We start from the raw sequence: 25,446 nt of genomic DNA, 5'->3' as shown, positions 1-25,446 counted from the left end.
CAAAGAGACAGATCAACTAGAGAAAAAATCAACAAATAACAGAACTGAATCAAACTTGTGAACAAATGGACTTAGTAGATGTATATAGAGTATTCACCTAGCAACATCAGGACAAATATTCTTAGCTTCACATGGGGCATTCTCTAAAGTAGACCATATCCTAGCCCATAAAACATGCTCAAATAAATGCAAGTAATTGAAATTATTCCATGCATATTATCTGATCATAGTGCCATTAAACTGGAGGTTAATGACATAAACACATGGAAATTAAATAATACCCTCCTGAATAATCAGTGGGTCACAGGGAAGGTTAAACAAGAAATTAAGCTATTTACAAGAAACAAAAATGCAAATGCAATTTATTGGAACCTGTGGGATGCAATGAAAGCAGTCCTCAGAGGGAAATTTATTGCAGTGAATTCACATATCAGGAAAACAGAACAAACACAAACCTGATGCTGGACCTCAATCATCTAGAAAAAGGAGAGCAAGTCAAAGCTTTTAATAAACTCTAACACTCATTCATGATATAAACCCTATGGAAAATCGGAATAGGTGGTCTTTACCTCACTCTAATAAAAGCTGCATGTGATAAACTGCCAACACCTTACTAAATGAACACAAACTGGAAACTTTAAACCTAAAATCAGGAACAAAACAAGGATGTCCATTATTATTACTCCTATTCAAGACAGTTCTGGAAACATTAGCCAGAGCAATTAGGCATGAGAGACAAAGGGAATAAGGATAGGAAAGGAAGAAGTTAAATTACCATTATTTGCAGATCACATGATATTCTACATAGAAGACTCCCAAAACTCCATTGAAAGAGTCTAAATCCAATAATCAAATTCAGTAATGTAGCTGATAAAGTCAACACTCAAAAATCAACATTTCCTGTACACAAACAACAAACTCATTGCGAGAGATAATAAGGGAAACCACACCCTTCACAGTAGCTTCCAAAAAAATGAAGTATTAACAATCAAATCTAACAAAGGAAGTAAAAGAGCTATCCATTGGAAATTATAGTACTCTGAAAAAAATCGAAGAGGATTTCAGAAAATGGAAAGACATTCCTTGTTCATGGATAGGAAGAAGAAACATAGTGAAAATGGCCATTCTCCCAAAATTGTTACACAGATAATGCAATTCCAAGCAAAATACCATTAACATACCTCACAGATCGATAGAAATTGTTCCTAAAATTCATCTGGACTCAAAAGAAACCTAGAATACTAAAGACAATCTGGACAACTAAGTCAAGGCAGGAAGCATCACAATGTGACTTGAAATTATACTGCAAAGCTACTGTGATAAAATCAGCAGAGTACTGGCATTAAAAAACCCTGAAGATCAGTAGAACAGATTAGAAGATCTATCCACAACTACTAACACTCAGTCACCTTATCTTTTTTTTTTTTTTTTTTTTTTTGTCTTTTTCATTTTTATCGGTACCAGGGATCGAACTCACGACCGCCTGCTTGCAAGGCAGGTGCTTATGCCGTTGAGCTAAATCCCCAGCCCCCAGTCACCTTATCTTTGACAAAGGGGCAAAATATGTTCACTGGAAGAAGGATAGCCTCTTTAATAATTGCTGCTGGAAAAACTGGCTCTCCTCTTGCTGAAGACTAAACCAAGGCCCATGTCTACCACCATGCACTAAACTAAAGTGAAAATGAATCAAAGATCTAAATATTAAAACAGAAACACTAAATCTGCTGGAAGACATAATTGGTAGAAATCTTGAAGATGCAGGGATAGGCAGAGAGACCATGAACAAAAATCAAACTGCATAGGAGATACTTCCAGAATCAACAGCCGGGATCTCATTTTATTAAAAAGTTTTAGGATATCAAAAGAAATCTCCAATAGTGAAAAAAAAACCCCACAAATTGGGAAATAAATCTTAGTCAACTGGCCTTCAGACAGTGGACTTCAATCTAGAAAATATAAAGAATTTTAAAACAGGTCCCCAAAATTTAAAGACCCAATCCAAAAATGGACATCTGAGAAGAATACACAGTTCTCAGATGAGGAAATACAAATGGCAAATAGATACATGAAAAAATGTTGAGCATCATTGATCATTAGAGAAACACAAAACAACACTGAGATTCCATCTCACTCCAGAAACAATGGACAAAATCAAAAAAGACATGCTGGAGGGGCTGTGGACAAAAAAGAGCTCTTCTCTACTATTGGATGGAGTGTAGACTGTTGCTACCATTGTGGAAATCAGTGTGGTTATTTCTGATAAACTAGAAATAGAGGCCCCATTTTATTCAGTTATTCTGCTTCTGGACATTTTCCCAGAAGAATTGAAAACATATCACAGTGATAAATGTGCACCCAGGTTTATAGCAGCACAATTGTAATAAAGCCAGATCTTTGAAATAACCCAAATGCCTATCAACTGAGGAATGGATAAAAAGAGATGTGATATTTTTATACAATGGAATACTACTCAGCCTCAAAGAAGGATCACATCAAGGCTTTTACAGGTAGATGGATTCGACTTGAGATCATACTCATAAGTGAAATAAACTTGTGTATATTGTTGCCCTCGTGTAACAAAATGAAACTGTAAGATCTAAAATATACATTGTGAAATGGTAAAAACTGCTCAAAAGGGAAAATAACTGTGATAGGAAGAAGGAGAAAAGGAAAGGAAAAGAAAGTATATTAAATTTGAATATACGTACATAAGAGACAGTTACACTACTAATTCTATTAGTTCTTGGAAAGGAACAGTTAATACTCATATGGTTAGATCAATTTGGCATGTCTATATCTGGTAATCTAAGCAACTCTTTTTTTTTTTGAAGGGTTTTTGTTTGTTTAATATATCTGAAAAGAATGCATATACAAAGATTGAGACATGAGAAAGCATTGGTTCAACACTAATGAAATCTACAAGAATTAGGATCTTGGGATGGTGAAAAAATTACCTAAACATTTTTAAAAACTGGAAACTGCAACAAAAATAAGCTGATAAAGTCTCTATTAACACTGAGTCTTCATAAGACTCCTTGCATGATTTTTATTAAACTAGAGAGCCTCAATCAATTGCTATAGGGTTCCTCATATGGAAAACAGAAATAAGGGGATTTCCCTAGCTGGTCCCCATGTTGCTAAGTGTTCTCCCCAAGCCCGCCCACCCACCCATAGCTTCTTAATGAAGCAGGCCTGCATCCTCTCAACCTGAAAGAGGATGCCAATTATCCCGTAGGCATCTGTCTTGTAGCACCACTCCTATTTCCTCTGTGTCAGGTCTTCTGCTGGAGTCTAGGAACGCCCAACGCTACTGAATGGCAAATCTATGCAAAGCATAATAAGACAATGACTAACAGGGGAGAAAAAAATTTTAATTACAAACTCAATCCATTTGGTGTATTTCAAAAGGTGCAATACTTTTCTTCATTTATCAGTGAAAGAAGTAAAAATTAACTTCCAAAAAAAAAAAAAATCAGCAAGTGGTAAACAAATTTCCTTGAAAGTCACAGTCACATATAGAGTGCATCCTAGAAAAGAGGAGGGACAAGACAGCTTCCACCCACTTTCACAAATTTTATCAAATACTGGATCCACTCGAGGGTGGAGAGAGAAAAAAGGCAACTTTCAAAAAGGAGTATGTTATTAAATGAGGCATTTACTATACTCCTTCCTAAGAGCACCAGGTGGGGAACATGTTCTTCTAAACTAGATCTAGGAAGTGGAATGTGGAATCAATCCGTCCTCCTCCTCTAAGGGCTGACCACTGGTTAATGAATTTTAAAAAATAAAACTAAAAAATAACCCCCCCCACACTCCCCTGCCCAAAAATAAAAGAAGGAAAAAAAATACCAAGATGTCCCAGATTACTCTCAAGTGCAACCAGGGAGCAGCTTCAACAATTCAAATTAGTCTGTTACAGAGTCATCACAAGCATGCCTTACTTTTGAACAACAAAAAAAAGTTTTTGAAACAACAAAACAAAAACTAGTACTGATCACTTTTCTGACAGTCACAATTACTCAAAATTAACTAGTACTGGGAGGGCGGGGCATACCTACCGGCCTTGTCTCACACAAGTACATGTGGTAGGTGCAGGGCATTTGTCATTATTGCAGAAACGAATTTTAATGTTTAATCTTTAGTTTGATTTAAACATTGCTTTTAGTATGATGCCGACACCAGCTGTGCAGAAAGGGATCTGGAGAGATGATCATAGCAGCACACACCTGCGGCTCTTCTTCGGTTCTGGAGGCTCCAGGGCAGCCAGTATTGCTTCATCAAACACATTCTTTAGGCCTTTGTGTGTGAGTGCAGAACACTCCACATATTTGACAGCCTTTAGATCACGGGCCAGCTTTTCAGCAGTCTCTGGAGTGATAGGTTTCTGTTTGTTCTTGGCAAGTTTCTCAATGGTAGAGGGATCATTTCTGAGATCAATTTGGGTCCCAACAAGCAAGAAAGGAGTCTTTGGACAGTGGTGAGTTATCTCAGGCACCCACTTTTCTTTCACATTTTCAAATGAGGATGGAGAGACCACTGAAAAAAAGACTAGAAATACATCTGTTTGTGGATAACTCAGTGGTCGTAATCTGTCGTAATCCTCTTGCCCTGCAGTATCAAGAAGCCCAAGAGTATATGGCTCTCCATCAATCATAACTGTGACTGCATAGTTGTCAAAAACAGTTGGTATATATTCAGATGGTAATTTGTTTGTTGTATATGATATCAGGAGACATGTTTTACCAACAGCACCATCGCCCACAACAACGCACTTAATTGTCTGCATTGTGGAAATTGTTTAAATATTTCAAATTTGATGTTGACCTCAGCTTCTCCGCCGGGGCGTTGGCAGCAGTGCCCTAAGCAACTCTTAAAGATAATATGCAATATAATAACCATTGTTAAATTACTGCCATCTTGTTTTGAAAGCCTATATTATTGTTGTGAGTTTTTATTGTTTGTTTGCCTCTTTTGCTTTTTGTTTTTATTGTCTGTTTTTTCTTCCCCTCTTTAAAATTAAAAAAAAGAAAAAAGAAAAAGTGTCTATGGTAGAGGGGCTGAGGGTATAGCTTAGCAGCACAGGGCCTCCCTGGCAAGTGCAAGGCCATGAGTTTGAATCCCGGTACCAAAAAAGAGTCTATGGCAGAGGGCCTGGGATTTAGCTCAGTGACACAGTACCTACCTGGCAAGTATAGGGTCCTGAGTTTGAGTCCTAGTTGAAAAAAACATTCTTTTGTAGGGTGTGCTGACACATGCCTGTAATCTCAGCACTTGGAAGGCTGAGACAGGAAGATCACCATGAGTTTGAGGCCAGCCTGGGCTACACAGTGAGTTACAAGCCAACCTGAACTGCATAATGAAAGCCTGTTTCAAAAAGACAAAAAAAAAAAAAATCTATGTAAGATGTTGCTGACATTGTCTTTGAACAGGCGATACCCTTTCATAATAATGTCTTTGTGATTATGAACGGATGTCTCCTGTTCAAAGACAATGTTTAATGGAGAAAAAATGAAATAAGCTGTTGTCGACTATTAATGTTAGAAGCAAAGCATCTGAAGGAATCTTGTCGTGCTTCTTGTTGCTTCAATGGAGAAAAAAATTACTCAATTTAGCAAACGTTGCTGAATTCCTACGGCTTGCCAGGTAATTTGCCAAATCCAATAAAGCTCAGTGTCTGAGTTGGAAGAGTGCCCTGGTGCTGTATCTAACAGGAAGAATCCAAAGCTCCCTCTTGTGGCATACCACCCTTATATCCCTGTCTCAGGCTATCTTTGCAGCTGCATCTTCTAAAATAATAAAAATCACCGCTATCTATTGAATTTTAATAGCTCTACCTGCGTTTCTTACCTTGATAAGATCCTTACTCTTCTAGGTGTCATGCCAGATCTGTAATGGACTTCTTTAGTCATTCTTGTATCCTTTATCCCTGTCTCGTCTACATTTAAATTTTCTTTTTTATCTATTTCCTTCCCTTTGGACAATAAACATGCTTGCTCATGGCATATAAATAAAAACTGAATGTATTTTATATTCAAAATTGGTGTTTTTCTGTCTGCCATCAACAGATTGGCTGACTTAGAAAACATAAATTAGAGACTTCCATGTGCTATAAAATTGATTCTTGGAAATCATATTTTCATAAACGAGACATTGGGTGTCATCTTCTTGGAAACAACTTTTGACCCAGGATCTAAAAATTAGATCAGAAGTTATAATTTCTTAAAGAAAGCTAGGTGTGGATGTAGCTCAGTGGCAGAGTGTTTACCTACCATGTGGGAGGCCCTGGTTCCAAGCCCCAGCATTACCACAAAACAAAATCTACATGTGTGTGCGTGTGCATGTGCATGGGTGTGTGCGTTCAGGTGCAGAACCTGGACCATTCAGGCCATGACCATGCTTGTAATAGTTGGGATGCTTATGCTATTAATTTCAGGAAAATAAATTCTTTAGAGAAATTCTTCTCCTTACTTTATGGAACAGTATTTGTTTGAAAGCTGTGCATCATTTTCTCTCCTTCAAAAGCAGAGGCATTGAAAGAAAAAGATCAGTTGGTTGAATTGAAACTGAAGGTATCCAGTAGAGGCATTTTTTTGTTTTCCCCTGGGTATATAATAGTTTTTGTAATGATGTGCAGATGTCTTGAAAGCCAGAGCTCTTATGGCAGATCTGACCTGCTTTCTGAACTTGTTGCTTAAGTCTTTATTTTTCTCATCTGTATTTTTGGTGCCCCTTCCTGTCCCTAGTAATTTTTTTTAAAAGGTTTTATTTTCATTTGGTAAATTTTTCCAGTAAAATGGGGAAATGTGGGCTGTCAATTCTGACTCATCGTTAATCCTTTGTGTGTGCATGAGTATGTATGTTGGTGTGTTGCTAAGAACTGAACCCTGGGCCTTGTGGTACTAGGCAAGCGCTATGTCACTGAGCTGTGTCTCCAGGCCTGTTAATTGTTTTTTGTTTGTCCCTTTCAGCTTTTTGCTTTGGAGAAATTACAAATCAGTGGAAAATAGCAAGAACAACAGAATGAGCCTTCAGATCCTTTCTGCTAGATCCTCATTTTGCATTTTAACATTTTGCCAAATTCTATCTTGGTAGATACATAAGTTATCGATAGACATATTTCTTTACATTATGGAGACAATTTGCAGACTCTTAATGCTTTCTCAGGTATTTGATCTTGCATCTCCTAAAAAGAAGGGTATTCTCAATGGGGGACATTTCTAATCCCAGCTACTCAGGTATCTGAGGCAAGCACAAGTTTGAAACCATCCTGATGAAACTCACTGGTAGAGTGCCCCTGGGTGGTTCACTTCCTAATAATGACAGAGATAGATAGATAGATAGATAGATAGATAGATAGATAGATAGAGTAGGCTAGGGGTGTGGCTCAGTGGTAGAGTGCTTGCCTACTGTATGTAAAGTCTAGAATTCACTCCCTATCATTAAAGCCAAACACACACATCCCAAATGCCCAGGGATATTCTACATAGCCATATATCACTACCATACTAAGGAAATTGTTTCATTATTTCTTACGTTAATTACTTAAATAATTAACTTATTCATCAGAAAGGAAAAAATGTTTTGTGGTTCAGTACCTCCCTTAACCTGATGATCCAATGTATTGTTGCCAGTAGTAAGAAGTTTTGTCATTCTGTGCATTTTAATGTGAGACTGTATGAAATTTTCATAGCCTCTGTGCCAGAAATATTTAATGTGGGTTTAATCATGAAGAATAAGCAGATAAATCCAACATGCAGAACATGCTCCAAGCCAGTTGCTAGACTTGATTCCTAAAAAAAAAAAAAAAAAAAAAAATGACATGAGAAACAAAAGTGGAGGGGTGGAGTTTTCCTAATTCAGGGAGCTAAAAAGACAAAATAGTGAAATTTGATCACACTCTACTATGAGGTTAAAAAACAAAAGATATAAGACATTGGGAGATAACTGGGTACATTTTGACCATTTTAGTGTGGACCGTATTTGATGATCTTGAGTCCTTCTTTTTTCTTTTGATATTTTTACTCTTTTTTCACTGAGCATATTGAACTGGGTGCCTTAGAATATTTTTTAATTTAAAACTTTTTATTTTTTTCGCCAGTGGGGATTGAACTCAGGTTCTTGTGCTTGCTAGGCATCACTCTGCCTCTGAGTTAACACCCAAAGCCCTTACATTTTTATGTAGAAAAGAACGATTTTCTGTCTTACCTTCTTGTGGAAAGTTTTGCACCTACTTAAGTGTTGGGTGTGTCACTGAAATGGTTTGCCTCTCTGGGATATTTAGGACCTTTGCCTTGCTGATCATACACGGCAGGTTTTAGGAAACAGCCCCAGAAGAAGGACTAGCAGGGTAAAGGCTAAGGATAGGTAAGCCCTATAAGGAGGGACAGGTGACTCCTCTAAAAGGTAGAACCAAGCCTCTCCAGGGTTGTGAACATTTTAGAATACAGACTTTAAAAAGTTGTGGCAATACCAACATTCAATTCTCTCATTTACAAAGGGGGGTGGTGGTGGTAAGATTTTGATTTTCTAATGGTTTCCTGGTTCCCAACCGTTCATTATTTGTTCATTCACTTATCATTCAGTAAACATTTGTGAGTGCCTACTTTGTGACAGGTATTGTGCCCAGTGAAGAGTTCTGTTGTCCTTCTTTATGGCTGTTATGTGCCTGGATGCCTAGTGGCTGTCTGAAACTGCAGATAGTACTGAACCCTTTATACGCTATGTTTTTTCCTATAAATGCATACTTATGATAAAGTTTAATTTATAAATTAGATATGGTAAGATATAATAAAACTAATAAAATAGAGCAATTGCAGTAGTACACTGTATTAAAATTGACAGTATCACTTTGTCAACCACTTTGTTAACCACTTTGGGGCCATTGCAATGCATAAGAGTTATTTGAACTCTCGGGGCTGGGGATTTAGCTCAGCGGCATAAGCACCTGCCTTGCAAGCAGGCAGTCGTGAGTTCGATCCCTGGTACCGATAAAAGTGAAAAAGACAAAAAAAAAAAAAAATTGATGTAAGAGTTATTTGAACTCTCATACTGCAGTGCTGCAACAGTTAAGCTGATAATCGGGACAGATAGCTCAGTTACTAGTGCATTGGTGGCCCATTCAGTATGAATATGCTGGACAAAGGAATAATTCATATCTCTGGCAGTACAGTACAGAAATGGAATTAGATGCAGGAGAACTCATTATAGTATTCCAGACATCATGCATTTTAAAATCTGGGAATCGTTGGACTGGAGGTATGGCTCAGAGTTAGAGCTCTTACCTGGCTTGCATGAAGCCCTAGGTTTGGTTCCCAGCACTGCAAAAAACCGCACCAAACCTAAACAAAAGCATGATACACAAAAACTTGTGAATTATTTATTTCTGGAATTTTCCATTGGTTATTTTGAAATTGCAGTTAACCACGGACAAGTGAAGCCCTGGTGTGGGGAGACCTCTGTGAAAAACACATTCTGTCACTTCAAGTTTTCAATCTAGATGCAGAAACCAACACTAAATACAAGCAAATGCTTTATTCAGTTAGGTGTGTAGTCAGTGCTCCAGAGAAGAGATAGAGGTGCAGTGGGAGAGAATGGCAAGCAGACTGCCTGCCTGAGTGAGTGATTGCCTCAAAGCGCAGCAACATATCTGCCCTCACCTCCACCTCCGGCCTCTGCCCCTGGTTCCACCCAGGCGCTCTTTGCTGGAATCTGAAACATTCTCTTCCGAAGTTTTAGAGCAACAACAAGCTAACATCTGCCATAAATACCTTGGATATCAGTTTATAAAGGTAACTTGTTATCTTTGCTGAGTTTAAAAGAAGCACTCATCACTATTGCCAGAATCTCCCTGATTTTCAGAGAAACTGCAAATACGAATTTTTGTGTGAAATCTGTTGACTTATAAATGTTAAATTTAAAAATTTCCAAATACTCTGTGGGTTTAACTTGGTATGTTCGTAAGCCTCCAGTTTGCAACATATTCTTGAGGGACCACAGAAGTTTAGTTATTCAATTAGCATGCATTCAAATTTGAAGATTTGGGGAAGTTCCCTTCTCATATAGCCCTAATTTTTAAAAAAGTCATCTGTAACTAAACAAAGAGCAGGAATATCAAGGGCACAAACCAAAAAGGTCTTTTTTTTCTTTTTGGTGCCAGCGATCGAACTTGCGACCTCGCACTTGCCAGGTAGTACTTTATGCCTGAGCTACATCCCTGACCCAGGTCATTTTTGTTTTAACAAACTCTTTTTTAGTTTGTTTATATAATATTAAATAATAAACTGCTATGGGTTTCTTCCTTTCCTCGCTCCCATAATCACAACAATAAAGATCCCCTTATCAGCTGGGGATTTAGCTCAGCGCCATAAGCACTTGCTTGGCAAGCACAAGGCTGTGAGTTGGTACCAAAAAGAAAAAGATCCCCTTACCTTACAAGATCGTCCATGGTCAGCCCAGGACCATAGCTGGATCAGTGTTTCCCTGGAGGCTGGAAAACTCATTTGACACTCATTTTTTCATTTTATTTCTTTTTGTAGATAACAGCTTTCTTGAAATGTAATTAAAATATCATACAATTCACTATTTAAAGATTAAAATGTAGTTGTTTTTAGTATATTTACAGTTACGTAAATACCAGGACAATTATTTTTATTTTATTTTATTTTATTATTATTTTTGTCTTTTAGAGACAGGGTTTCGCTATATGGTTCAGGCTGGCCCTGAGGTCACTTTGTAGCTCATGCTGGTCTCAAACTCACAATGATTCTCCTGCCTCAGCCTCCCCAGTGCTGGGATTACAGGCTTGCACCATTATGCATGGCTAACTGAATAATTACTTTTAAAGATTTTCATTAACCTAAAAGAAATCCTGTAGCCATATGCAGTCATGTCCCTTTTTGTCCCAAACACCCTTAACCTGGGCAATGTCAATCCACTTTGTCACTATAGATGTGTCTGTTCTCAATATTACATTTATAGTAGATGGAATCATTTAGTATGTAATATTTTGCCACTGCCCTTTTTTACTTAGCATAGAATTTCAAGGTACACTCATAATAAAACACACACACACACATATATGTATGTATGTATGTATCGATACCTCATTCCTTTTTATGGCCAAATAATATTCCATTATAGGTAAATACCACATTTTATTTATCCAAATTTGGTTGCTCAATATTTAGATTCCCTCTACTTTTGAGTGTGTATGTGTACACGTGTGTGTGCAAGCACATGCAGAGGGCAAGAGTGGATATTGGGAATTGAACTCAAGGCCTTCACTGTTAGGCTACACTCTCAGCCCTTTTCCTGTTTTTATTGTTATTTTTACTTTTGAATCAGGGTCTCATTAAGTCATCCAGGCTGAGATCGAACTTGCAATCCTCCTGTCTCAACCTCTCAAATTTTTGACTCTTCGAAATAATAATGACTATGAACATTATGTGCAAATTTTGGGGGGTATAGTGTTTTCTTTCCTTTAAGGTATGTACTTAGCAGTAGAATTGCTGAATCATGTGATGGCTGTTTAACCAGTTGCAGAACTACTGAACTCTTTTCCGGAGCTGGTGCATCATCGTACTTCTTCCCTGCAGTATAAGAGGGCCCCTTCTCCCTATGCCTTCCACTGTTTTTGCTGTTGTTCTTGAGCGAGGGTCTCACAGTATAATCCTGGCTGGCCATAAACTCGCGGTTCTCCTGCCTCTGCAGCCTCCCTGTGCTGGGATTGCAGGGCGCCACCACACCGGCTGCCTTCCACTCTTGATGCTTCAGATGGTTGACAGCGATGAGCACCTCCTACGACTCTTCATTTCTCAGTTAAAGCATTCAGAGCTGTGCCTTCTCTTTTTAAACAGAAAAATTTCTTAGGACAAAATATAAAACCCAGTTGAGAGCCCTTTTGTATTACTTCTTTGTTTTAGTCAAGTTCCCTGTTCGGAGTGGAGTGGCCCTGTGTTCTCTTAATCTCAGTCTGTGGAGTACATCTTTTTCCCAGATGAAGGGAGGAATGTCATATGGCAAATGACTTAAGAATCTGATCCTGTCCAAGGATCTGACACATATGTGTTATTACGGGTCCTGCTCTGGATGACATTCTGATCTTTCTTATAATTTGGATTTTTGAAGCAAAGCCAGACATTGTATCATTTTGCCCATAAACACTGCAGTATCCTTCTCTAATACACAGAACTTAGCTTGCCTTATATTAAGTGTGATTCACTTCTTTGTTTTCTTTTTCTTTCTTTTTTTATTTTTTATTTTATTTTATTTTTTGTCTTTTGGAGAAAGGGTTTCACTATGCAGTTTAGGGGGGCCTTGAACTTACTTTGTACCTCAGGCTGATCTCAAACTCACAATAATCCTCCTGCCTCAGCCTCCTCAGTGCTGAGAATACAAGCCTGCACCCCCATGCCTGGCACATTAACAGTAATTTCTTTATGTCTTCTAGTATGTAGTCCGTAAACCCTGATTATCTTAAAAATGCCTTTCATAGCACTTTGGATCCGAGTACAAACAAGGTTCACACATTTGATTGTTTAGTCTTTTGATTATCTTTTCCCCTAGATTAATTCTTTTTGACAGATCATATTTGGATAAATAAAACAATCTAAATTAATGTAAAACAATATTTAGTAATGTAAAACAGAATGTGATTAAAGAGCCTTGTAAAACTCTTCAGCCCCATTGGAAGACATATATGCCAGATAATTAGATTTGAAGTTCCAACACCATTGCTGTAGGCTGTGTCATCTCAGGCAAATTACTTTAGTTTTTATTAAAAGTTACACGTGTGCATAGTTTGAAAAGACAATTCAGCAAGGCTTGTTACTGACAACATACAAAGCACTTACCTGTTACTACCACTACTTCATTTTCTACCTCCAAGAGACACTCATTTTTAATTTTTCTGCTTAGGTTGCTTGTTGTATTTTTAACCTTTACATCCCTCAATAACAAGTTTATGTTGCTAGTTCTTGATTTTCTACTTTATGTGTTGACGCCCTGCAGTGGGTGATGATGATTTCATGGCATTGCACCACAGATGCGCACCCTGTAGTCCCTGTCCTCAGTGAGCTGGAGCAGCGCTTCTTCTACTGTGAGAGCGAGCGTGTTCCTCCCGCAAGACACTGGGATTGCTGGTTTTCACTGTGCAATTTGTTTTTCTGAAGCCAATAGAAGTCTTGCTTATTGCTTTGCATAGTTTTTAAAAAAATGTATTTATCGCTGATTCTAAACTAAACCATCTCCAGTTGTTTAAATTTCCTCTCCATATGTTCAGACAGGTAGTCACTTTCCTTTTTTTTTCTCACTGCACTTGGGATTGAACCCAGACCCTTGTACTTGGTAGACAAGCACTTTGCCACTGAACTATATTCCTGTCGCTTTTATTTTAGTTTTGGAGACTGGATCTTGGTAAGTTGCCCAAGCTGGCCTTGAACTTGCCTTTCTCTTGCCTTAGCCTCCCAAGTATCTCGTATCCTCCCTCCCTCCTTCTCCTTATTTTGCCATAAACTATTCCTACATAGCCTAGGTTGCCTTTGAATTTGGTATTCTGCCTCAGCTTTCTGAGTACTGGGATTCCAGGTATGTACACTATTTGCTATACATTCTGAGAGATCGCCTCAGTTTATTTTTCAGTCTTTTTTTATTACTATAATTGTATCAGTCAGTGCTTACTAGAGAAAAAGATTTAATGCAAGATATACAAATATATAAGAATTTACAAGATTGGCTAACAGTGGCTGCTCACAGAGTGGTAAGGAAGAGTGCAAAAGGTCTGTGTCCTGGAGATCTAAAGGATCCAGTCAAAGACCTGGAGCTCACTGTGTTCTGCCATGGGGGTCCTTATCAGAAGACTGAAGGGTCTGTGATGGAAGGTTGATGATGATGTCCTAGGTGAAGGTGACAGCCAGCACTTCTCCAGAGAAAGTGCAGCTTGCCTTTCTTCTTTGTTCTCCTTTTATACCATTCAAGGGAAAATCCAACCTAGAGCAAGTCTTCTGTCTTCAGTAAATCCCTGTAGCAACACTCAGAACTACACTGATCCAATCTAGTTGGGTGTTTCTTTCTCAAATGCACACAATCAGTTAATTATTGTATTTTTAAGAACTTCTATTGTTCTTGTTCACTGAATGTACCTCTTTACTTTTTTCTACCTGTTTTAGGAGTAAATGTTTTCTTGCTAATGATTTAAACATCTTTAAAGTTTTTGTTTTCCTATGTATTTTGTGTTGTTCCAGATCGTATTAATTTTTTGCTTACTTTGGTTTCCTGTCTTCATATGACATAGTTTTCACTAATGCCTTGAGATTGTGGTTAGTAGCGGGTCATATTTAAGAAGTGCTTTCACTCTCATTTGCGCTCCTATTTCCAGTGGTAGGTGAGATTTTGGAAGGGAATCTCATGGTGTGCTACGCATTACAGCTCACTTTTTCTACTGAAGTACAGTATGGGGTTCAGCTTTTTTGGCTTTACTGAGTTCTACTTGCTTCTTTCTTACCTTCCAAGCTTCCTACATTCTGGTGTCTCCTCTCCTGTTCTCTTTGACCCTGTATGCTGCTGCTGTACAGTTCACAATCTTTTCTATCATTTTTGGGGGTTGAGGAAAAAGAAAAGATACACGTGTAAACTACACGTGTAAATCAGGGTCAGCAAATTATGGTTTCTGTGCCAGATCAGCCCACAGTTTGCTTTAGAGTGACCTTATTTAAAATGTTATTACATTTTTAAAAGAGTTTTTAAGCAAAATAGATCCATTCTGCCAGTCTGTGTCTTTTGACTGGTGAATTGAGACCGTTAATATTGATGGTTATAACTGAAATGTATTGACTTGTTCTTACCACATTATTTTCCTGTTGTTGGCTATCCTGCCCCCTTTTTTATCCTTCCGTCTAGTTGTTTGCCTTCCACGGTGGATTCCTTCTGTTGGGGTCATGGAGCTGTAGTCCTTATTATCTCTTTCTAGAATGTCCTGGTTTGGTGGTCATAAATTTCCTCAGATGTTCTTTGTCATGGAAGTATCTTACTTGTTTCTTAATTTTGAAAGTAAGTTTTGCAGGGTACATCGATCTGGATTGAAAGTTGTTTTCCTTTAGAACTTGGAATACTTCACTTCAAGCTCTGTTTTTTTTGTCTTTTTGAGACGAGGTCTCGCTATGCAGTTCAGGCTGGCCTTGAGCTCACTTTGTAGCCCAGGCTGGTCTCGAACTCACAACGATCCTCCTGCCTCAGCCTCCCGAGTGCTGGGATTACAGGCATGAGCCACCACACCTGGCACCAAGCTCTTCTTGACTTGAGAGTTTGTGCTGACATGTCAGGTGTGATTCTAATGGGCTTTCCTTTACAGGTAATTTTTTTGTTTTCCCTAATACGTTTTAAGATTGTATTCTTGTGTTGAATTACTGGACTGTTGCCTGTGATATGCCTAGATGTAGATTTTTTTTGGATTATTGCTAAGTGGAGTTCTGTATGCCTCACTTATTTGCATGTCAAATTCTTTTTCTCTATCAGAAAAGTCTTCTGTCATGATACCTGTGAACATGTTTTTAAATGTCATTTGTGGTATCTTTTACTTGTTCATTGACTTCGATTAATTGTAAGTTATTCTTTTTTTTGTCTCATCAAGCAGCTGTTGGATAGATTTCTCATGGTCTCTTGCTATTTTTTTTTTCCCCTTGCTATTTTTGAAAACTCTTTCTTTTCTTGATCACTAACTGCAAGCCTCTTTAGAGTTTCTGAGATCCTGTTGTCACACTGGCCTGATCTGCTTTGAATACTTTCAGTGGAGTTTTCATTCTCCTGGGTATCTGCTTGAATCTATTTTATGGATTCCATTTGTTACCTATGTTGTGCTTCCATAATTTGCTTAAGCTTGTCTATTTTTTTGTCTGTATCTGCTTTAACATCACGAAGCATGGTGTGAATTTTGATAATCTCTGTAGTTATCTGACAGATTATTTCTGATTTCATTTTTTCCAGAGCCTCATTCAATTGCTTTGTTGTTACCACTTCAGAGACCTGCTGGAGGGCTTTTAGATTTTTCCCACCTGATTGCCCCTTGGGGTTTGCCTTTGGTGAACTGGATGTCTGAGGTTGTGTCTTGTTTAAGTGTCTTCTCATTTCTTTTCTTCTTTAGTTTAATTGTTAGAGTGATACTTGTTGGTTGCCTGTGGTGGGTTGCTTTATTGGTGGTATTTAGGACACCCAGGAGATGATCACTTCTCTGAGGTATCTTTCAGGTGTAGGTGGTTTTTGAGCTCTGAGTCTATTGGAAGATCTGACCTCCTCAGTTTGCTGAAGATGAGCAGCTATTGCTTGCCTGGCCCAGTCCCTGGTTCTTTGGCACTGTGCCACAGTATTCTCTGTGGCCCTTAGTCAATCTGAGTCATAGATTATCAGGGTTTAGAACAGTTAAACAGCTGTTTAGAACAGTTATGTCAGTTTTGGCTGTAGTGGTACCAATAGCATCAAACACATCCTATAAAACAATAAACTGGGCCAACCCCTGATTTGCAACTTTTTAACTATATGGACTGAACTTTTGATCATATAACAAAATGCAAAACAATTATATACATTGTATATCTGTAAAATGTAAATTCTGTCCTCAAGGCTTAAGATTCAAAATGGATTAAGGAGAAAACAAAGCGGGAAACAAGAAAGAGATTACAATTACAAGTAGGTTGGAGGACAAAGATGGATCCTATCAACTTGGGGAAACTGATGCAGAAGACTGAAGGAAAAGAGAATTGGAAGAGATAAAAGGTGGAACAGAACAAAACCAGACCCACAAGGAGGTTAGGAACCACTTTCACACTGGAAAAAAAAGGAAAACAATAAAAGAGAAAGAGAAATTAAAAAACAAACTGAATAAAAGAAACAAATAGGGGCTGTGGATTTAGCTCAGCGGCAAAAGTGCCTGCCTTACAAGCATGCAGTCGTGAGTTTGATCCCAGGTACCAAAAAAAAAGAAAGAAAGAAACAAAACCAAACAAAAGGTCTGCTTCCAGGATTATCTCTGGCTTCACTAGTAGCCCGTGGAGACAGCTTCCCGAATCGTGCCACTGTATCCCCACAAGCCAGGAGTTGCTTTGGGACTGATTAGAAGACAACCTTAGCAGGCCTGTCCGAGAGAGTCTGGGCTCCCTGCAGTCCTAGCCGTTTCCAGGGGTCTGCGCCCAGCTAGGAGCTGCTGAGGAAGCCGGCAGCAGCTCTGGTTCCGGGTTATCCTGCCTGACTCCCAAGTGGCTGCCGGCCAGTCAGCCTCTGCGGCAGGAGGACCGAGTCCTCTGCACTCACCGCCAGCCGGCACAGTCCTCCAGGCCCGCCGCTGCCCTCCACTGCTGAGTCTCCACAGAGGCCTCTGGGGTCACCGGCCACCACTGTCACCGCGACCACAGGTCCCCAGGTTCCAGCAGCTCCCCTCCACAGGGAGTCCGGCTCCAGGCAAAGGTGCTATCAGATACCGCCTTCTTCCTTGTTGAAGTTTTTCTTTCCTGTCTCTGTGGGCTTTGATTCAGACTTCAGACCCTTCCTGAGTCCTAGGGACCCACTTCCTTCCTTCTTGTCTTCCTCATGATGGTGTATTCCCACATCTAGATGGTGTCTGTCAGACACCATCTTCTCTGCTGCTTACTACCCTGCCATCTGCCCGGAAGTGGGAGATCCTCTGAAGAACACTGATGCCATTTTCTCTTAGTGCTTGCCACCCTATTTCCTATCAGTTCCAGATCCTCCCTCTGGCCTTTCATTCCTTTTTTTCCATCCCATTCCCCAGTCTCATGCTAGCTCCTTGTTGTCTCTCATGTATAGAGCAGGAAGCTCTCCTAACATGTCTTTCTCTGTGTATGTTCAGTCTTGTCACTCTGCCTCCGGAGTGGTTTTCCTGAAACAGGAGTTTATTGATATCATTAACTTTCTGAAAAATCCATAGTACCGTTCTCTTTCCTCTGTTCTGCTATCTGATGAAATAACTTCTAACATGTTACTCAAAATCACACCTGGGCCAGTTGTGATGGTGCGTATGTGTAATCTTAGCACTCAGGAGGCTGGGGCAGGAGGATTGTTGTGAGTTCGAGACCAGCCTGGGCTACAAAGTGAGCTTAAGGCCATCCTTGAACTACATAGTGAGACCCTCTCTCAAAAAGACCCCCCCAAAAAGGCCATACCTGGTCCATTTTCCTACTTTAGTTTTACCTTGTATCTTTCTTCTTTCACTCTCCCTACTCAGCACCTGCCTTTCACTTCAGCCATTCCACCACCAGTGATGATAATGTCGAAGGTGATGGAAAGCATTAATAGCAGTGCGTATCAAGGTCCTGTTCTATACCAGGTCTTACTCTTTATGTGAACAGAATCATTTAATCCTTAACCTTCAGAATTGGGTTATTTTCAAAATCCACTGTCATTGTAAACATGAACTCTAAAACATTTTAAAAAGTTTTTTCCCCCATAAGACTGGTGGTAAATAATCCCAGTACTTGGGAGGCTAAGGCAGTATATTGCTGCGAGTTTAAGGCCATCCTGGGTTACAAAGTGACTTCAAGGTCAACCTGAAGTGCATATTGAGAAGCTGTCTAAACAAACCTTAAAAAAAGTTGGTGTTGAAGTTCATTTGGCTACAAAATCTGTTCTAAAATGGTATGAGTTCATTTATAGTGAAAGATTTTATTTCACGGAACAACTATGAATGTTTAATTACAGGATGCCACCCGAACGCCCATCATGGGGGCAGTGTGTTAAGTAATATGGTTTATTGCTTTGTTTTTTTAAGGGTGAACATTTTCAAACTCTAATACTAACTGTAGAGCTTTAGGATTTGAGAGGAGATTTTGGACTTGGATTATTGTTTCTGCAAATGAGGAAATAAAGGCCCAAAGTGACATTGTTGTAAAAACAGCAGCACAAAGATTAGCACTGTGATGGCCTGACTCAAAGCTTATGTCGTTGCTGTTAGCCACCAGCAAAATCCTGTCCTCCACTGCTTTCAGGTTGATGGCTTTTCTCCCTCTCTGTTCCCTCAGTGATCTTTGCATCTTTCCATCCCTCAGCACCCAGACTGGGTCTTTGAATAATAGCTTCAGCTCCTTCAATCCTTGTCCCCAAAATACCCCTTACCTAGGCTGAATCTGCCTATCTGCTTCTGGGATCATACTTTTGGGCTGTCTTCCATTTGAGACCCAGTGCAAGGATTTCTCACAGTGATCTCATGGTGTTGGCTTTTATCTTTCTTTCATGAGCTTCCCTCCTCTTCCCAGGGCAGCTGGCCCAAACTTTCCATTGCCCAGAAGTTCCACACCTCACCCCTGTTTCAGCACAGTGCTTAGATCTGGCCTTACTCTGTCTGCTTCCTTTCCACACACACGGTATGTAAATGATGCCCGCTCCCTGCCTTCTGGAGGGCAGCAGCTCAATGAGTGCTAGCTCCTCCCGGATTTTTTCTGTCTTCCTTTGCATGCTGATGCCCCAGGAGTATCTCGCCCTGATCTTCAGCCAAGTGCCTTTTGTTTCCTGGTATGACATAGCAGTTTTTTCCTCAATTTCATAGTGACTCACTTTTTAAAAATAGTCTTTGATGTGTCATCTGACTGGTTCACTTTTAGTCACATCATTTCTACTCCTGAAAGAAACCCTGTGATATTAATTATGTTTGATTTTACCTTCCTGAAACCTCACACCTCTTACTTTGCATGCATCAGTGCCTTTCTTTTCTTTTCTTTTTTTTTTTGCGGTACTGGGGGTTGAACTCATGACCTTGTTCTTGCCAGGCAGGCACTTACGCCACTGAGCTAAATCCCCAGCCCATCAGTGACTTTCTGTACCTGTTCGAACCCTGCCAAGGTAGCCTGGCCTGTAAGGTCGCCTCGTGCCAGCTCAGATATTATCCCCTCTGCGTCTTCCAGTTTCTTTCACTGTATCTGAGCTCTTACTGCAACTCTTAAGGCTTGTAATACCATTACTTGTCTCTCTGTGGTGGGGACCATAGTGATAGTGAATGCATTCTGATGTCCAAGACTATGTCTGATCTAATCTTTTCATTTAGTCACTTGAGCTTAGTAAGAACTCCATTATTAAGTCTGGTAAGTTAAATTAATAGGCTAAATATAAGGAGAAACTTCATGGAACAAATCTACAACTTCAGCAGCCTCTACTTACTGAGTCCTTGCAACCAAATCATTGGAGAGAAATAATTAGTTCCATTAAAATTGCACATGTTCTCCCTCCTGTCTTTTCAGCCATCAGCTCTTCCACCTCTGTCGTATTTGGATACCACCTGCTTGTCATCAGTTCTCACTCCTCTGGCTACTCCTGTCTCTTTCATATTCTCCCATTCCTCTAAATTAATGGATATTTGTATTTTTTAACTTCATACTTTTTTCTTCTCTTTGAGAATCTCATTTACTCAAGTTTTGTTTTCTTTGAGTTTGTGATTCAGAGAAGAAATTAAAGAGACTATAACTAGATTCCTATAGCAGCTAACCAATGAGGAAACTACCAAAAATAAATAAATAAATAAATAAGCTACATGGCCATTAAAGTTCTGTTAACAAACCAATGGAGAACACAGCTTAGGCTCATGGTTCAAGTAGTCCTCTTCTGAGATTCAGACCCAGTGGGTGAATTGTGACTGGTGAGGGGGAAATGTTAGACCCAATCATCAGGTTCTAGGATATTAAGATATGAGGTGTGGGAGAGAAGTAAGCCTACTTAGAACCTAGAAACCACCAAGGTAGCATTAATAAGGAAAAGAGCAATTCTAGGCTAGGCCTCATGGGAACTGAGGAAGAGATGCACCACAAGGCCTTGTAGAAAAATGGTCCAAGTTATGGCTGGTTGCCATAGAGACAGGAACCGCGAGAGCACTGTAAGTCTAAGGCAGCTCTTTAAGTGTCTTGTGCTCTTTCCTCTGATGCTCTATCACTAGCTTGATTCACAGCCCTGTCTCTACTCTTGTCTGCTGTGTCTCTGCCAACTCCCAACGCTCTGTACTTCCCAGTCCACATCTCTTAATGATAGAGCCAGTCTGCCTCTAGGTGGATGAGCAGTATGTGAATAAGCAGTTGCTGTCCACGGCTGTCCAGTGGATCTTTCTTATTCTTAACCATTGTACCCTGAAGTATGATGTACAGTAATTGCTCAATAAATGTGTTACATTAATGAACAATGAAATCTCCCTAATTTTTCGCTCCTTATGTATCCTAAGAATATGTTCACTTCATATGTATTTTTACTTTACCTGTTAGCTTGCAACATACTTTTTAAAATTCCTTCTTGCATTTCTGGGGCTTACAGATGGTAGACAGCAAAAGATATATGTAAAGTGTATACTATGAGAGGAAGTACCGCAAAATGTAACTTGATCACTGCACATTTGGTGCTTTGAAAACTTCTGCAATGGCTAAGAAGACTGAGCCCCATTCTTTTTACTCCTTGTTTTCTGCCTCAGAAACCAGACACAGGAAACATCTGATCATAATAAAAGACTCCAGTAAATTCTAGACTTCCTCATTGAATAGTCATGTATGGCAAGGTTCTGTCATACTTGGTCTGGGATTCTGTTTGGTCACTTGTGCAACACACCACATGGCTGCCTCTGGCTTAGGAGCCAGAACAGCTGGAGCCTGGGATGCTTGAAGTAAAAATTACTTACTTGTTAGGTGGAAAGGGAAAAGTTTGCATATTCTTACACTGTATCTTGCAAAGCAAACTTCTCAACCTGTTCAACACTAAGTTTTCCCTAGCTGTCAGTATGGTTTATGACTAAAATAATCTTAAGTCTTTTAGAATAAGCCCAAATAATGAACAGCCAAACGATTTCCGAAGTCCATGCCTTTAATGCTCAGAACAAAATTTCATCTCAGCTCTATGAAACATTATCTCACTAACTTCCTCTAGAAGTTACATTGTCTTATTAAAGATCCATGCTTTTAGAAGCATTGGGCTATTATTGCCTCCTGAACACCCTTATCTCACTGTACCTTAAGTGCCTCTAACTTGTCTGTCTTCCTTGGTTGGAAAGCAAGATTGTTGGAAAGCTCTTTTTGAGCTACATATTTGTGTACCTGGCTTAGCCTGGCACATGATAATATTTCTGGGAAGGAAGAAAGAAGAAGTGGGAAAGCCCAGTTTGTTGAAGGATTGATACAGTTAGTATGAAGCATAAAGACGATCTCAGTAACGAGAAAAGCTGAACAGTCTCTGCACTTACAGTGATTAACGAAGGCTTAATGAAGGCGAGCAAGAACCTTCCATCCTTTCGCATCACTGCAGAGTGTGTGAGACGCTAAAATCCTAGATCTGCATTAGAAAGTTCTTTTTTAACTTTCATTTTTTCCCCCTCCTGCCTCAGCCCTCTGAGTAGCTGGAACTACAAGCTGTGTAGCACCATACCTGACTTTTAACTATTTTTTCCCTCATGAAAAATAATACACTTTTACTCAAAAATTTTGTAAAATTACATAAAATAGACATTACCTATAATTCTGCAATCCAGAATCAACCATTGTTAACATTTAGCCTTTTTTAGTGTTAGGTAATATTAGACTTTCACATTTATTTATTCCTTCTTTACATTTAGGTTGAAGAGATTAAAAAAGATTAAATCAGAACTGCTTGTGAGGTAAGAAGGTAAATTACAGTTGGAATAATTTTTACCAGCTGCAATACAAATTTGAGATACTTTTTTATTGATGTTCTTTTGGCAAGTCAGTTCTTTGGACATCTGTTCCCACTTCCTCCAGGTGAATGTGACCCCTCACCTGGGACTTTTCTATTTGTCCTGTGGCACTACTCTGTGTGTACATTTTTATCTTCTCAGGATGTGGTCCAGCTTGAATCCGTGTAGCTTCATAGAACAAGGACAGTTCAGCCTCAGGATTGACCAGAGCCAAGAGCCGATCCCCAGGATAGATTTCCCCTCACTTGTGAAATGTCCCTCAAATAACATCAGCTTTGAAAGAAAACAAGGATACTTACTAGTTTATTCTTAGTTTAGATAAGCACATTGACCACTTTGTGGTCCCCAAGCTTGACACCAAAGCCTCAGGATGAAGAGATAATCCTAGTCCTCAGGAAGCTTGCAGCTCAATGAGAGAGAAAGAGCAGCCAGCAAGGGTCATAATGTAGTGTAATAAATGACTTAGCAGAGGTGCACCTATGGCCTGAAGAAGAGTGGGAGCAGCTTTGATCAGAGAAGGCATCCAGAAAAGGGAAGAATTGAGTTGCGTCTCAGTGGCAAAGTTGGAGAGTTTTTATGCAAACTGGAGAGATCATTATATTAATGCCTAAAGACAGGAAGGCAGCTGTCTCTTTTGGGGAAAATGCAAGTCATTTAATAAGTCTGAAACGTGAAGTGTAAACATAATGGTAAAGAATGTGCATGTCAGAGGTTGAATTTACAAGCTACTGGTTGTTTCATTTTTTGTGTTTGTTTTGTGATGCAGGGATCAAACAAGGACTTCGTGTATGCTTGGCAGGGATTCCGTCCCTGAGCTACATCCCCAGCACCTGCGGAGGGCTTTTGCTAAAGAGTGGCCCACTATACTTTTTGGAGAAATCCAAAGTGTGGAAAGAAATAGGTCAAGTCTGAGGCAGGAGTTGTGGCTAGGGGCTGTCCAAGTAGTCCCAGCAAAAAAGGACAGGTAGCTGTCCAGAGAAACAAATTGATAGGTAGGAAGTAAGTAGTAATGGCCTGTGACTGGAGGTGGCAGCCAGACTGACTGTGACTAGGTATGGAAGATCTTTTGAGGGTGATAGAAATAGGAAATTTTCTAAATAGTGAATTGTAAACTTAAACTGAGTGAATTCTGAGATATGCAAATTATAGCTGAGTAAAGCTGTTTACAGAGGAGAGGAAGACTTTTCCATTGAGAGGACAGATTAAAAAATAATGAAAAGAGTAGAACTTATCAATTAGATATTGCTTGTATGAGATAGGATAGTCAACTGTGTGTTCAGCCAGCCATCCTAATTGTGCTTCTTCCTTTTTGTAGAAAGGTAACATCCTTACCTTTTTCTTGGTAGATTTCAGAGCACACAGATGTGTCCTTAACTGACTGTATAAAACATCTGTCTTTAGATCCTTATCAGAATCGGCATGCACTAGTTCGCTACAACTGACTGCTCAGTAAACTCAGGGTTGTGAGAAAACGTATTTATGAAAGATTACCTGAAGGATATGTGGCCCATTTATTTTTTTAGGCATTACAATTCATTAAATAATTATTGTCAAGTGTTACGCTGGTAACATAGCAGTGAATGAAGCAGATATGGTATCTGCTCTTATGGAGTTTATAGTCTTTTAATAGGAACAGATGTTATTTAGTTATAACTATTGTGTTGAATTTCTATGTGTATTGAGAGAAAATGACTTACACCTTGAAATATGGAAGATAATGCTCAGGTGAGATATGGCTATAAACTTGGATCTTACATACATCCAGTTGGCACTGCTTTGTAGAGTGAGCCTTTTGAATCTGATCCCTTTTGAGTTATCTTGGGCCATATCTGGTGCCACTTATAATTACAGTTAATGCACTGTACTTTGGGTTTATTTTATCATTTTGGATTGAGTCACCTTATAAAAAACAGTCACAGCCATAAAACATTCACAACTATTCAAGACATGTAAGAAGATACCAACTTGAACATTGTACAGCATCCCTTTTATTAAGAAAGAAAGTTCTCTTGATGGCTGTGTAGTATATGCTTTTATACTGCTTTTATTGAACTTTGAGTGGCTCTGGAGTACCAGATTTCCACTTGCTTCAGTTCTCTGCAGGTGGCCTTTCGGTCTAGAATACTTGTTTTAGCCTTGTTGGTTTGACCCTCACTTATGTGAGCCCAAATGTCAGCTTCTTCAGGGAAGCTTCCCTGTCTATGTACTCTGCTTCTATACTAAATACAGTTCCCAGTACAAGCTTTCATAGCACTCTTTTCTTTTCTAGTATATCAGTTTCTAGTCAGTTAATTTTTTCTGTGTAACTTTTCTCTCCTAGACTGATGGCAGAGACATCTATGAGGGTAGAGACCGTGATTTTTGTTCGCTGTTGTATCTCAAACACATAGTATCTTTCACATAGTAGATGCCTGATTATACTTCCTGAATGTTTGAATGAAAGCAAGAATGAATGCATGTGGACACTGAATCTTTGAAATGCTCATTTTCTACTTTTTGCTTTGGCTGCTCAGGAGCTTGTATACTCTTTAATTCTGCCTGCACTGTTTATAAAATTCTCATGGCATGCATTTGTGCACTAACATTTCCCCCCACTGGATAACTTTCTTTCTTTGACTTTTTAAATTTTTTATTCCAGTAATACCATACATTTCTATAGGGCATTTTCAGTCTTCTTGGAAGAAGCAATAATAAATGTTTGAGTATATTAGTAGAAGAAAGGCAGGCATGAAAGGGGAAATGTTAGTGCCTTTTACCAGACGCAGGAGGGA

The 25,446-nt window shown here is 39.2% G+C and overlaps 2 protein-coding genes across 6 annotated transcripts in view; one reads left to right on the top strand and one right to left on the bottom strand.

Annotated features, from left to right (window-relative positions):
• The window catches only part of St3gal3 (ST3 beta-galactoside alpha-2,3-sialyltransferase 3), a 248,703-nt gene that overhangs the window by 50,437 nt on the left and 172,820 nt on the right, over positions 1-25,446 (top strand). The window lies entirely within an intron of this gene.
• Positions 2,817-4,852, bottom strand: LOC134473043 (cell division control protein 42 homolog). The gene has a single exon (XM_063236299.1). The coding sequence runs from the start codon at positions 4,784-4,786 to the stop codon at positions 4,211-4,213; it is 576 nt and encodes a 191-aa protein (XP_063092369.1). The 5' UTR covers positions 4,787-4,852; the 3' UTR covers positions 2,817-4,210.

Source organism: Cavia porcellus, unplaced genomic scaffold (genome assembly GCF_034190915.1).
Source record: "Cavia porcellus strain 051 isolate PalLab524CR breed Dunkin Hartley unplaced genomic scaffold, mCavPor4.1 scaffold_25, whole genome shotgun sequence".
NCBI classification, from domain to species: Eukaryota; Metazoa; Chordata; class Mammalia; order Rodentia; family Caviidae; genus Cavia; species Cavia porcellus.
This window is presented reverse-complemented; position numbering and strand designations above follow the sequence as displayed.